The following is a 15949-nucleotide window of genomic DNA, read 5'->3' as shown; positions in this document are numbered from 1 at the left end:
ATGAATAGCAGCAGCTTGTGTGACCAAAACACAGAAGCTTGTTTTGGTCGCAAGTTAGAACTGTTACTAATTCTTGCAAGTACTGAGTCAACAAGTCCATTTTTTCTGCTCGCTTCACTTCCAGCACCCACAAAAAATATCTTAGTGCTCATCTTTGCTGGGCCAGTGTAAGGTCTCCTTTTAATTATGATTTTAGGACAAATTAATTTATAAATGAGTTACTTTCACTTTTTCTCTGCTCAATTCAAAAGAAAACAGTAAAATCAATAATTAAAAGTAAACTAAAACAGGGTTGTAGTATTTTGATTGAGGTGTTTTCACAGTGGTCTCAGATTTAATTCAGGTTACATTAAAATCGGGACTTTTTTTAACAGTTCTGAAATTAAAATAAAATATAAAGTGTCAGGAGGGAATTCACTTGTGTCATATCAGAGAGAAGCATTTTTTGGGGGGGGGGCCTGTAAAGATCAGCTCACAGTGCAGACTCTCCTCTGCTCTTCCAGTCACTCACTTCATCCACTTACATGAGTTGGCTGTGTCTCTGCCACAACTGCTGAACTATTGGCAGAGAAAGCACACGAGCTGATTGCTCCTTTTGGCTCTGGCATCGAGGAGTCTGTCGCCATCCCTCTCATTCTATTCTGCTCATGTCCAAAATCAGCTCCTGTCAAAATTTGACCTCTCCCTGTCCTATTTATTGAATTTAATGACGGAACAGAAATATAAAGAACTAGATATCACAGGATGTTTCAAAATGTGAAAAAAAAAACTTAAATCATTATGCATAACATCTTTTTGTTAGATTTATCCTTTCCCACATGAGTGGAAGAACATCCATCCATAATGTGCTAAATACATTTATAAGCCTTAATGACAGCAGCAGAAAAAGAATAATTTTCATCTTAATGTGCAGCCATTGATCATCTGAGACTGTATTTAACAAGCCAGCAATCAGTTATTGAGGCTGTGCACCATCTCATTAGCACAATTGTATGAGCTCATATGATGCTATACCTGAAAAGATGTGCTGAGCCTCTGAGGCTACTAGACAGACAAGCTGCTTTACAGGTTTATTAGTTAATATAACACCAAAGAGAGTTTGTGTTAAAATATTTAAAAATGTAAGAGACACAAAAATATTAATACATTTCAGATTCTTTTTTAATACAGATTCTTTTTCCCCCTACCAATGTAAACAGTTTGTACATTTCAACATGACAGCCTGTAAAAAGAACATGTGTTCTTAACTCAGTTTTAAGTTACTGTCCACAAGTTATCTTTTTTTTTAGTTGTTTTTTTTTCCTCAGGTGACAGTTAATTTCCTATCTTTGTAACATTAAGTTTTTCAAATTTTTAAAATTTCTTCTTGCGTGCCTTACTCACACTCTTATGAGCTTCAGTGATTGTTTGCTACAAACCGAGGTGTATGCTCCTCCAAGGGTGGTCAAAAAGATTACGAAGGATGCTTGATGTTTTTCACAGCGAGGAAGTGTATCAAACACAGCCATTATACACACTAAAGTGTTTGTCTGTTCTTATAGAATCACAGGACAAGAGAGGGCATCATGTTTACTGTCACTCATGTATTTTTAGACTGAAAAATACATTAACTCCTACAAATAAAATCCACAAGCAAAATGCCAAATTACTGAATTAATCAAGAGCAAATGTATTGTGTTTGCTGACACTTTGCAGATTTATATTCTAGTTTGTGAACTATCAATATGAATTAAGTTTAAAGAATATGTTACCAAACTGGTGGGCTAAAAGCTTCTGGAAGAAAATAATACATACTACCAACCTTCAATCATTCAGAGAAAAAAAATGCTAAAAAAACAACTCAGAAATTTAAAAACTATTAAAGCTGATTAGCTAACATCTTTTGCTACCACCACTGTACAAACCTTCCCTTTCATTTCACCACTAAATAAGCTTTGTGAACATTCTTAGAACAGCTTGTGCCCATGTGCTACGTGCAGCCTCTTCATTTGCCCAGCACTGAGACCTGCCAAAACATGCAAGACTCCATATAGCACAGAAAAAAATGCCATTTTTTACTTCTTTGTCTGACTGTGAATCTCAAGGCATCACTGGGAAAACAATATTTCTGTAATCTTGCCATGGACAGACATGGGTCCAGAGAGAACATCCTATCACTGCTCAAATGGACTGTCATGTGTAAGCACAAAACAATAATCTTTACATGATGGAATGTTTTTAGCCATAATTCAGTAAAATTAGGCTATAGTATAAGTGGTTGATTTGGGTGTGAGGGGACTGAATGGCAATATAAACAATATCATTTTAAGGACATCTTTAGGATTTTTTAAAAAACGTTTTCTATGCATTTATAGAGTATTATTGTTTGCTTGGTAATCAGATTACCCTATAAATCTTACTTAAAATGATTTACTGTTGAGCATTTTGCTTCCTTCCTAATTTGGTTCACAAATTACTTTTTTTATGAGAACAGTTACTTTGATTCATTCCCTTTTCTTCAGATGATGTACAAAATAGTATTTCTGCAGGAATACTCTTGCCATATATGCTGTAGAACAATTAATTTCGAGTTTTAATTGAAACAGCCTTAGAACCTGGTAAACCAATAGTGTTCATGAGTTATTAAGTTTAATGAAGAATTAAACTGGAATTTACCAAAAGTCAAATGATGACAAAACATAATCAATGTATCCTTTCTAAACATACACACCAACATAAAGTCCATAACAGCTCCAATATACATATCACCATCCGAAAATAATTGTTTGTGTGATTTTTTTTAAATTATTATTTTTGTTTTAGGAAGGTGACAATATTATAAAAGCAATTTTATCAAGTAAAAGCCCACTTACCTGAAGGTAGTGACATGCTCGTGAAGACGTTTTGAGGTCGGTGTGCATCATGGGTTTGTCCAAATTAAGCGATGACTTTCTATAGGCCTCCTTGGCTTGGCTGACCGTTAGTGTCGACCAGGAGCTCCTCTTCATGAATTTGCCCTCAGGTGCCATGGCCAAGCTTTCACAGGCTGAGCACTTGACATCATTGTTACTCTTGGAGCCCTTGAGCGACATTTCTCCAAAGTGGTGGCTGTGCATGGATTCTGGGTAGCAGTGGCTGACATGTTCCCCGTGGTGTCTCGACATTACACTCGGTGTGCGATAGGTGCTGTCACTGTCCAAGTTGTCATCAGAGCTCCACCAACCTCCAGAGCGGTGCTTGCGTTCTTTACTTTTGCTCCTCTTGCTGCCATGTTTGGTGGAGTGGTGGCCAGGATGGTAATAAGACCCTCCTCCTCCTACATCACCTTTTGTGCCATTCATCTTGGATGACCCCTCTAACGAGTGGGACTTGGTGAAGAGTTTCTGAACAGAATGAACGAGGTGTCTGATGCGGCCGGGACTCTCGCTCCGTTGCTCCGTGGTTGTGGACGTGCGCTGGTACTGTAGCGTGTGGAAGCCATCGCGGTGAAGTGGCAGTTGTTTCTCAAACTGGTCTAGCAGGTTAGCTGGAAGGCGATTGCTTTTAGTGCCGGCGTGGTGGGAGGAGGCAGCAGCTGCGGCTGCTGCAGCAGTGACAGCCGGAGAGGTGGCGGAGGCCGTGATGGCAGCGCAGTCTTCCCGGGTGGCTGAGTCGTAATATTGAGAGCTGTAATGCATTCTGGGGAAGGTGCTGCTGGAGATGTGGTCTGATGCGGCAGGTGGGGGCATCATGACGGGGGACATCATCATGCAGTCAGAGTGGATGGAGCTTCGGGGCGAGAACCGGTGGTGGAAGTCCACGGGGCAGCTCTCTGTGGGACTGAGCAGGTATGACGGGTGGCGGGAGTCAGAGCCATGGTGGCCATGGAAATCGTGAATGTGGGGATCGTAGTCCAAACCATGAGGTAAAGGGATATGATGCTGGGAACGACTGCCCGATAAGCCCTTCATGTTCCTGGCAGGAGGGAGACGTCTGCCTTCATTTACCTTCCGAGGTGGGGACCAAGATGTAAACCTCTGGTCTGGTGCAGAGAAGAAGAAATAAGGAGAAGAAAACATTAAAATCATTGAGTTAAAGGAATCAGGGAATGTCTTTTTTATCTCAGTTTTGGCAATGCTTCAAAAATTTTAATACTACTGTGATTCTTTACTCTCATCCGTTAAGTATCCAGCATATTAAAATAATTACATTTTGCTTCTTTATAAACACTTGAGAGGATATTGACTTCAAATTAAAAAAAATATTAGCATGAATAATACTTCCCAAGGCCTATACTGGCGAAGAATTATATTAGACACAGTTGAGTTCAATGAAAACTTTTCTCTCTGTCAATACAATAATGTCCAATAACTGACTCTGAAAAGTTTTATTTGAAACGTTCACATGGAAGGTTTTCTGTAGGTAATTTATTGAGTGCTGTAATGAAAGGAAATTGGAAAGTCAAGAGATTTGAATAAATTCCAAGTAACAAAGAGACACAAGAACAATGCAAGTAAAAAATAGAGCAGGGATTATTAAATCGTTTTCTTTGTGACTCAGATACGAAGAGCCTCGTCCTTTGTTGTCTATTTGCAAGGCTACTACTCTGTCACTATACTACGCTGTAGACACACTGAGGTTTGGTACTTGCTTACCTCATGTCTAATACAGAATGCTTAAGTTGTGTATTTTTAATTTTTTTGAGTAAAATGTCTCCAGATGATGGTGGAAATGTGATGGTTGGGCCTGATTTGCTGCTTCAGGAGTTGGACAATTCAACATATTTGTGTTGAGGGATGGATGAATTTTTCTACCTACCAAAAAATGTTGAACAACACTGAGTTCAAGGTGACTAATGTTTTGAAACAGGACAATGATCCAAAGTATAACAGTAAGAAAACCCCAAATTGCCCAGAAAAAGTCACTGTCATGTTAATATGGGAACACATGTAAAAGCATAAGTTAACCATAAAATTGAGCTAGAAAATTAGATTTAGAAATGTATATCCTCTTAAATTTACATTTAAAAATTCTTTGGTAAACCTAATGGTGCCAAAGTTACAAACACAATATTTAAGAAACTAAGGGAAAACAAAACAAGAAAGGAAATAACATGAAAACTGTTTTTATTGAGTGTTGGTTTTCAAATAAGTCACAGATTCATGCCATGTAATTTTCTGTTTGAGTAGGTTTCCAATACAGTCTTGTAATCTGTTGTTTCCTATGAATGAAAGTATGGGCGTGTGTGTGTATGAGTATATCTGTGTGTATATAGATACACCAGGAAGCCGCCTTTAGTTGTGAATTTGAAGAGTGGAAACCTTTATAAATTTTAAAAAGTGCAAAAACATATTCACCTTAGTTAAGGGTGGGTATCGCACTGCAATAATAAGAATGACTTGCTATATTTTTACACATCTTTATCAATAATGCCCAGAACTGTCGTCATAGCTCAGTCACCTCAAGGGGGTTCAATAAATCAGACATTTAGGAAATAAAAGCCCTTGTAAGAAAAGATAGGGTATAATAAAAGTATTATGCAAATGAAAAAAGACAGACTAAAATGATCTCTCACTTGATTATTTCAAGCAACATTGAGTTGACAATTGAATTTGGACTTCAGCACCCAACTAACATTTTCAGGCCAAGTTAAATTTGTCCAGGTGTTTTTGTCACCTTATTTTCACAATTTTTCCTCTTCTCTTTCCTTATTGCTCATCCTAATCTTCACTTGTGGGATTTGGTGTCTTATTGCAGCCTAAGCTCAATCAAATGCTTCCAGATGAAGTATTTTTAGTTTGTTTTTCTTGCATCATTAGCATAAAAAGCTAAATGTTCTGCCATTTGGCATGATGAGAAATATTTTAACTTTCCAAACAAGATTGTGAACATTTAAGTTGAAAAGGAGGTTTAAATAGTTCAACTTCCGCCATCTGTGTCTGATCTCATTAAGGTTTATTTATTTCTTTTAATCTGTTTATTATAAAGATTTCCTGTTTATGTTGTTTCAAACTTTCAATGCAAACGTCTAGATCTTTACCTTTTCATCTCTGAACCATTAAGATATGAGTCAACTCTAATCGAGGAGTATGTCCAACTCGCTTCTGTGAACAATAGAACTTGTGCCTACAGCTTCCGGCACAGAAACGTAGTCTGATTCATAAAATGGAAAGATGTGATCAAAGCTCTTAAGTACACACTGGAGCACCTGAAGTGTGCGCCATTCCCCCGTAATTAATTAAGTTCGCTGCAGCAGGAAACCCCAGCCTGAAACAGGGCACTTCATCTTACATAACGTTTGGGATCTCTAAATCTTGCACAGTATTTCAAAGGAGCCAAAAATAAAAAACACAGTTGCCATAGCAACCACCGCTAAAACCCAGGAATTGTGGCTGGATTTTCAAGGCTGTGTGGGGTTTGGTAGATCTCAGTATCAGAAGTGTACAGGAGACACAAATAGCATGCAGTGTGGTGCAGATTCTTTATTCTTGAAGTCATGACTCGAGTTGGAGAACGGACTACGTTTGAATAGGTTCAGGGAAGTAACTGTTATCAGGTTAATGCACAAACTTTAATTATTAGCAGCAGCTACAAGCCGTGAACTAAATGTAAAACTGACATCTTTTGTATCGTGCCTTTTTAGAAGTTAATTCACTCAAAGAAAATGTATGTAAAAATGTGGAATATATATATATATATATATATATAGAGAGAGAGAGAGAGAGAGAGAGAGAGAGAGAGAGAGAGATAGATATATATATCCATAGATATATATATATAACCAAAATAAATTTAAATAACCTAAAGCAAGCTGGAGTCCAGATCAGCAAAGGGTGGCTAGAGTAGGTACGGGTCCTGCCATTTTAAGAAAAGCAGTAATTGTTAGCAATTAAGTCATAACTAATAACTGTGGCCATGTGACCTTGGTTAAAATTTAGGTAGAGTGACTCCAACCCTTGTGGCAACATGTAACTGTTATAAATATTTAAAATGATGTCACTTATAGTGACTTTTATATTTACAACTTATCTGCTTCTGTCAAACTTAAAATTGGGTAATGAATCTAAATCCCACAGTTGTGATTTTTAATTTATATTAATATAAGAAATGACAATAAAAGTCATTTATTAACAAAATGACTGTAACAGTAACTCTCGTTTATTAACTCAGTCATGAACAATTATTGAATTAAATATAGCACTGCATCTGAATGCATGCTTTACTGTTCATCACCTGTTTATTTGTCAGAACCAAGCAAAGCCAGTAATAGTGCCTCTGCATTCTATCAAGAATGTCATAACATCTGATTTAGTGAGTCAAAAGTCACACAATATCTGTTTCCACCCTCAGGAAAAATCATCCGCCTTTCTTTATGATATCACCACAGGATTCTGATTACAGAAATTATCTTTAGGCGCATTGATTTCTTCATAATTAGTTGTTTAGAGACTAACCTTTCAACTTAGAGTATTTTTTTAATATCAATTAAATCAAACTGAGCAAAGTCTATTCACCTTTTTCCTTTGGGGAGAGAAAATTATGAAGGGGAGAAAAACTGAAGGCAATAAATACTTTTATATATCAGTCAGTCATTCAAAAGTGGTATACATAAAACTATTGTTAATATCATGCAATCTGTTTTAATCACTGGTGCTGCTTGGGTGCACACGATACATCCTCCTGCTGCCAAATCTACCTTAATTATGTATTATATGCATATTAATGATTTTGAATTTGGTACAGTTGCAACTAGAGCAACAATTTATCATAAGTACACATAAATTATGATCCCAAAATCAAATTAAAGGCATATAAATACAATATGTTCACTGTCTGAAAATACAATAATTTATTTTAGCGCTTCTCAAAACCAGTAAAGCAGACTGCGTGCCATAAATATATGTGACAAGTTAAGTATTCATATAACAACTTGCTTTTAGTTTAACACACTGAATTGGTCCCCAAAGTGCTCAGCGTCAGCCGATTTGTGGTAAGCATCAACATGCACTAGCACACAGTGACCAACTCATCAGTCTCAGTGAGGGAGGTTATGTCAAGTTAAAGAAACCCAGCAGACTTTTTTTTTTCCAGAAAAAAAAAAAATTGCTGTGTCACATGGCTGACTCTGGATCGCCTTCAGGGAGCAGCAAGGAAGAGGAAGCTTAGCTCAACTCTGTCTTGGTCAATACCTCCCACTCTCCCAGCAATGCAGTGATACAGTTTTATTGCACATTTAGCCTCCAGCTCAACTGCCTGAGAGATAGTTTCAACATTTTATTTGAACAAATGTCATGTCTCTAAAAATCACTTTACGCCAACACAGAAATGTTATATTGTGCGCTAAAAAGAATTGTCAGTATATTAAGACATTTATAACTACACTTTATATATACATATACAACACCTATTATATATTGAAATAATTTTTTATGTGAATATATGACATGAGGTACCAATGAGTTAAGGACCTCTTTATCAAATGCATGCTATCTTGAGTGTTAATCTGGCTACTCAGGGTGATTTAAGCAGTTTATACTCCACTCTCCACAAATGATTTACATAAACAATGGTGCTTCAAAAAGCCACTGTTTATTTTGTTAATTCTTGAGGAGAACATTACCTTCCAAACATCCTCATGAATACGTTAGGCTGCGTAACATCTTGTACTAAATGTCCACAAGACATTAATGAGCACTTTCCAGTTTCCACAGCTTACGCAACAGCTATTGTGCTCGATGAGTAACAGGACATTTCCTTAATGTGCTCCAGTCAGCACCTGAGCCAGTGTGTAATTTTTCTCATGTGAAAAAAGATGACAGTGAAGAGAGAGAAATTAGAATCGGTTTGTGGAAGGAGAAAAAAAAATTGAGGGGAAACCCCCTCTATTTCCTTTGCTCCCTGGGAAAGCATTGTGCTAAGTTAAAGCTTTGCTGCAGTCAGCGCATGACCAGAACACCACTTTATCTCCAAGATGCTTGCATAACTTGAAATAAACTTGCCCTCCCTCCTCCACAGTAACACACAGCGAGCTAATTCCACAGCGGAGATCTTAGCAACAGGCAGCTGAGCTGTTGAGGTATCTTACTGAGACATTACTACAGCTATTGACAAAAGGAGGACAGGATGTCTCCTGCTCCCAGTTAAACGGACATTCGACCTTCCTTTGACCAACAGCTTCCTGTTAAACTGTTTTATCTTTCACTTCAGTCATGGGCTCTTCTGTTCCCAACCAGAGATGCTATGTTTCTTAGTAATGTTACTCAAATAAACGTAACCAAAACCATACAATGGCCTGACATTGATGTGGAAGATAGTGATGCCCAAAGACTGAGATGAATGAGTAAATGATTGTACTATTAAAGAAGGTTTATAGTATCAGTTAATTTTACAAGAATGCAACAGATAAAGTACATTCAATAATCAAATGGTTCCACAGAGACAAATAGCAAAGACCACAAGTATTGCATAAGGCTAAAGGATGTTAAATCCTGCAACTGAGACAAAATCGTACTGCACTGGTTAAAGCTTTGCAGCAGTCTGACTTTCACCTTTTGATATCCACCCACTTCCCTCCCACTGCTGCTGTTCTCTCCTCAGAAAGCAGACAGAACCGATGGAGTGGTAGCACACACCCTGAACACAGCCGCACTCCTTCTGTCTTCTCCGTGCCCTTCCATGGAAGAGAAGGAGCCCGTAATCAACCACCGCTAACTGTGTTGCTGCTTTTGAAGCTTCCCACACACGAAAGACGATGTCTAACACAGAACTGAAACATGCTTTCCTTCAAGGCTTCTCTTTGAGCCTTAGCATAGACTTGTACATCGATTGTATGATTGCAGTGTATGGATAAAACAGACCAGTACGATGGAAAAAAAAAGTGAGTTTGATGCAAAGAAGACTTTTTCTTCAACTTTCTGGGTTCCACTATAAACTTGATAAAATACAACAGAATGTAGTCATGGTCGGTGAGAAAAAATATAATCCTTTCCACATTGATTCTGCTTCTTCATATCAAACACAAACCTATTGTTTAAGCTGAAGTATAGCACTGCCGACAAAACAGTATGGGGAAAAACACTGATGTGGGAGGCTTCAAGTTGGCACAATGCTTCTTCTCATTCAGGTCCTGCAGAAGATGCAGACACATCTCCATGGTAATAACTCCTACAATAAGTAAACATAGCAAGCCTTTGCAGCCTGTGTGCGATTGAATGAGATGCCTGGAATGTTTAGGCCAAAACTTCTCTTTCAACATATTGCTCTGAAAATGAGATTAACACTTGAGAGAAAACTGTTAAATACATAACAAATAACTCACAAGTAATACTTTGTGTTTAGCAAACATGTGGGAACGTTTGGATTCCCACAATATTTCTACACCCGCTTTACTCAGCCATATTAAAAGTGTGGAAATATTTCAAGTGTGAAGCTGGATGGTTTAGCAGTTTCTGAAGGTGTGTATGCTTCATTTGAGATTCGTAATTGCATGTACAGTACAGAAATTAGTCCCAGAAGCTCTGACACTGCAGGTGTGCAAACAGGTTCCCAGTCAAACCTGACACTATCATCTATTCTGAGAGTTTTTGTTGAGCTTGGGCCGTGTCAAATACAAGTGAATCCACTCAAACACACTGAGCAATACCATTCAGATTGTGAACGGTATTGCTCAGGGAGCTTTTGGAGGCAATCTGAAACTATTTTATGTGTGTTAGCTCTGCAGTCTGAACGGTGATGACTCCCCTCAAGCAGAGGAGTTACTAATTGGACGTTTACTGTGTAAACGACAGCATTGTTTCAATTAGAAAGTGCTGCAGGCTAATTTAAAATAACAGATATCTGCTGTAGAACTCTAAATATACGAGTTCATCGCTGAAAATCTTAATGAACGTCTTGTGTGATGCTCACGTCAATAAAAAAGGCAGAATTCAGTGAATTAATAGGACGCCAAGGGATTTTTCTTTTGTTGTTTGATGTTCTTGTTTATTGAGCTAATTTCTCGTTACTGGCTTAGTAGCCTGAACCAGTAACTTAGGCTGCTGGTAGTACATGTGGAAGTTAAAACCATGTCGCTGGAATTGTTTAAATCTTTACATCTCATTCTCTTTGTCGTATCATAAAATGACATGCAAGGCAACCTGAACCATAATAGTTTATTCTCACTGACAGAATAAACTGACAGTAAATGGAATTATTATGTAAAGTGGTTCCCTCAGATTTTTTAACTCATATCTATTTGCTCCAAATGGATCTAGAACACTTATACTTAAAATGGTACACTTGCATCTGACTGTATCAGTATGAATGTCATTGCCAGGTTTTAAAATTCTAATTGCATTTTTAATATTAGAATAAACCCCCCAAATTTACATTACGTTAGTATTGCCATGTGAATCATTACTGCTGGGAGGGAAACTGTAAAGCAAGTAAATGCACTCAAAACAAAAGGAAAACAAGAATTTCCTCCAGAGGATCAATGAAGTACTGCGATTCAAATTACTACATGTTATGGATATACAAACTGGATATAGTTTAATCTAGATCAGCGATCCAAATGTTGAATTTGTATTTGTCACTGTGACGATATGTATAAAAATAAAAATCAACATTTCCATACTACGCTACAGCTTAACTAAACGTACTGCAAAAAAAGAAGAATGGAAGAATCGGAGTAAATACCAAAACTTTCGTTATGTACAATGTGCCAGTAAACCTGAATGACACTAATTAAAATGAATGTAATATGCAAATAACCATCAAGAATTATTCAAACATACTGTAATAACTAGTTCAGCAAATGTCAATTAAAAAAAAAACTCAGTTTATGAAGGTAAAATACAAAAATAACTTAATTTTAAAGCAACTGCAGTCTTTTTTTTATTTACACCATATAAAATAGTAGGTCTCTGCCCAAATAGTGTCTTGTTTAGATTGATGCCTAAATTATCTTCAGCATGTAAATGTATTCAGCCATGTAACTCATTTCATATTGTAATCCTGCAAGGACAAAGGGTGAAGCACCAGATAAAAGATGATTAAATGACCTTTTTGTTACAATCTCTATAGCAAAGCTTCAAGATTGTAGGGAAAAATGCATTTTTTTTTTGTTTTAGTTGAAGATGAATCATGCAAATTTGAAAAAGTTTTTTTATTTCTTTTTCTTCCTTGGTGCCAACATATTCTGTCATGGTTCTGGACAGAGTTTCCACATGTGGGGATTTGGAAGTGCACCACTCTCTTCATTAGGCTGTTTTGTCATGTTCTGGTCCATCTGTTCTAATTTCTACTGCAGCAGAGAGGAAAGCAAACCTAAAGAGAGAGAGCACACATAAAAGCACAGTGAGGAAGAGATCATTTCCACTACGGACAAAGCTGCACAAAGATGTCAAGCTGCCTCTGACAAAACTTGTGACCAGCTCTTGGGAGTATTTATACCCACAGAGGGTGAAAGTTCTTTAAATTTAAATTATGAATATGTAGTATGAAATGTTCTGGGCACAGCACTGATTTAAAGGCTCACAGATAGTAGCACAAACCATCAAACCAAGCTTTGATGCTGTCGGAACCAACTATATTTTGTTTTCTTTTGTTCCCACAGAAAATCACACGGGAGAATTTTTATTAACTTGACAGAATAGTATGGTTATGATAAAATAACAGTAAAGTTTAAAGTAATTCTGAGCAATATCAGTTCATTTCTTTAAATTACATTCAAAGTCAAAACAAAGTACAAGTTTTACATGTAATTATAGTTAAATATCAGTTGAGTCTTAAATGTAATTTGTCAAATAAAATGACATCTACTATAACTTCTGAACAAACTATTGGAAGTCAGTCATAGCTAGAGTGGCAAAAGTGCAGTAAAATTAACAATGTCATCTAACTGAACACATGGAAAGAAGAATGAGTGACGGATTAATGAAATTTTTCAATGAATCATAAAAACATTGTATTCAGTGCCAAAGATGGGCTGCTTTAACCTTCCTAAACTGCTTTCATTGTGAAATGCAAAATGAAATGGCACCATAAGGAGTTCTGCCTGGCTCCAGTTTTGGAACAGTCCTATTCAGCTTCTATTTTAACTGTTGGGTCAAATGTTTTTCCAGCATATAGTTGTTAAAAGGCAATATGCCGATGACAATGTAACTATACACGTACATCGGAACAACACAGCAAGCTGCTGATATGCTGTAGTCATGGAGCAGTTGTTGGCTTTAACATTGTTCACATCTTAGTAGAAAAATATGTATTTTCTCTCACTAGCCAACAGGAGGTCAAAAACAACTGCGATCGCGTAAATTTGTTAATGGAGAACCTCGATGTGTTTTGAGAGATTAAGTGTCTTGATGTACTCTCCAAACATTACCCTCAAACATCGTAAAGTATCCACATGCAAATTCTTTGTGTAAGACAAATTCATCCCGCCAGTGTGCAGAAGCAATTATATCTTCACACATACCACACTGTCTTACAACTTATGACCATAAATATCAAGGTGCATAACATTTCCTGGTGTTTCTCTTTAAAGATTTTGACAGGAAAACTCTTTATTTCCATTTTTATGATGACAACTCCTAAAACTGAAAGCCGTTTTATTTCCAGGACTTTTTGAAAATCACAATTAGCTAAATTAAATAATTTTGTTCACAGAAAAGAGAATTATACAGTAAAACCAGCGGAAGGGCAATACATTGTACAGCATGGATCATGTGTGCTGGGGAGATTTGTCCTCAGTGTGGTCATGCAGTTTGATTCTTGACCTTAGGACCTTTGTTTCATGTCTCCCTGCAATCCCACAGTCTCTCTATCAATTTTCTGTCTGATTGCTTCAAAGGAAAAATAAAGACCCCAATGACAAAATAAACATTTGCTTCTGGTGATTGATGGGTGTTGTTCTAAATAAAGAAAAATGTAATATTTTTCATGCTACAGGGAGCAAATATTCTCAACAGTATAAAGCTAAGTTAGCAAGATTAATTTTTGAGATGGACCCTATAAATTTAGCCAAAGTTGAACATTTATGAAAATAACAAGGTAATAAGTGAACCGATTTCTTTAGCAGTAATCACCAACTCTTCAAAATTTTGGTTATGAAAAAAATAAATAAATCAAAATTCCCCAATGTCCTCTGACTGTAGTTATTCATAACTATGCTCATCCTTCGAAACTCTGCAGAGCAGCATTAAAAATTCACTGTTAATGTGATGCTTAACTCAATAATCCCATGCACATAAAGCCCCATAATAACCCTGGAACGAGCTCATTAACAGTGCCCTTCACTCCACAAAGCATAAATCAGATTTTCTGAGACCGTCCAACATCTGCAGTGCTTTATTACAACTTCACTTTTCACAGCATCATCTTGATTTTGATGGGGTTTTTTGCCCAATTCTTGGAGCAGGCAGTACAAGTTTTGCAAATGTTTACATTAAATGTATATGGACTTCTAAAATGAATATGGAGCATTTCACTGATAGAATGCTGTTGGCTTTGTATGTACCTTCAGCATATTGTCTCCCAAGACAAGTAACTTATTTGGCACATCAAAAACAAGAAATAAGTTTTCTAGCACTCTGCTGTAGTTACTTAATCACGTGTGATATATTACAGTTTACTAAAGAGCACCAGTCAAATGAAGCTAGTTCAAAGAATTAGAAACAAATGAATAAAAAAAGATCACTTAAGTGCAATATCCAAACAAAAAACAAAACAAATCTAATGACATGCAAGCCTGCATGTCATGTTATATAAAATTATGGGGAAAAAAGCCCTCATGAAAGTCGGTTCTTCCTGTAATTCACACACGGAAAACTGAGGCACCTCAGCGACAGGTCAGCATGTGCTTACACACATAAGGTGTCACTGTTGCGAGCAAAACCCAGCATGTATATTTCCCCATCTTAACCTCCTCACCAGCTGGCACCTTGTTCGAATCGAGTAACAAAAGGCTTCCAGGCTGTTAACATGATTCAGACAGCATTTTTTTGCCAAGTCACATTGTACAAAATGTTCTGGATCTCCTAAGTGCATGCGACCTAATGTGAGAAATGTGTGGAACAAAAGCAAGAAATTCATAATTTCCCATCATCCCTTGATGATTTCAACTTGTAAAACTCCACCTCAAAAAAATATCTGGAAATTAGTTAAAATCAACATAAGCAAAATGCTATAACAGCAAGTGATTCTGACTTCAGGTCAGCTTGATAACAGTATAATTGACTTCCAGTTTTTAACAGAGGAAATTAAAACTTTCTGACAGATCTATGATGTTTGAAGACCATTTTTATTCTAGACAAAGGATTTGTCTTCAACATATAGCTGAGCTTTAAGATATTCAGTTTTTATACATAAAATAAGTTACAAAATGCTGTAAAATAATTCTAACTCATGTTACATCTTAGTAAAATTGAGTAACTTTGCAATTACATTAATAATTTTCTAAGAGAAGAATGGTAAGCACAATATGAAAAGGAAAGGTATCATTTCAATAAACTCCTGCTCTCTTTCTCGGTTATCCAGTCATACCAGTTGTACAGTATGCTCATCTTATGCTCTCCCAGTGTTGTTCTGTTAGTCGGCGTAGCGCTATGTTGTTATGCCATGTCGCTCCATCTGTCACTCTGGTGGGAGTTGAGACAGTCAGAGAGCTGGCTGAGGGGAGCCCATGACTTTCATTAGAAAATGCTGTGTTGTGAACCTCAAATGGGCAAAACATCAAACACAGACACATAGCCACACATGCACACAGACACCAAACATTGCAACAGATATAAAACCTTTAAACTTGTTTAAACAGTGTTACACAGGAGCCATGCCGTATAGCAAAAGGAATCCACAGAAATTAATGAAATGTAATGCCCTGCAATAATGTTGGCTAGATTTAAGATTATTCATATCCATAGTCCAAAAGTAAGTCCAAGAGAAAATCCTGTCTAGAGGGAAACCCCACAATAATCAAATTTTTATTCAGTCATGGTTTAATAAGAACCGTAAT

At 36.9% G+C, this 15949-nt stretch overlaps 1 protein-coding gene across 1 annotated transcript in view; it reads right to left on the bottom strand.

Moving 5' to 3' along the window:
- The window catches only part of LOC129375257 (disks large-associated protein 2-like), a 90887-nt gene that overhangs the window by 39710 nt on the left and 35228 nt on the right, over window positions 1-15949 (bottom strand). The window contains exon 2 of the mRNA XM_055054215.1: window positions 2853-4000. Within this exon, the coding sequence (XP_054910190.1) occupies window positions 2853-4000 (1148 nt within the window). The remainder of the gene's footprint in view (window positions 1-2852; window positions 4001-15949) is intronic.

Source organism: Poeciliopsis prolifica, unplaced genomic scaffold (assembly GCF_027474105.1).
Source record: "Poeciliopsis prolifica strain line A6 unplaced genomic scaffold, Auburn_PproV2 SCAFFOLD039, whole genome shotgun sequence".
Lineage (NCBI taxonomy): Eukaryota > Metazoa > Chordata > Actinopteri > Cyprinodontiformes > Poeciliidae > Poeciliopsis > Poeciliopsis prolifica.
This window is presented reverse-complemented; position numbering and strand designations above follow the sequence as displayed.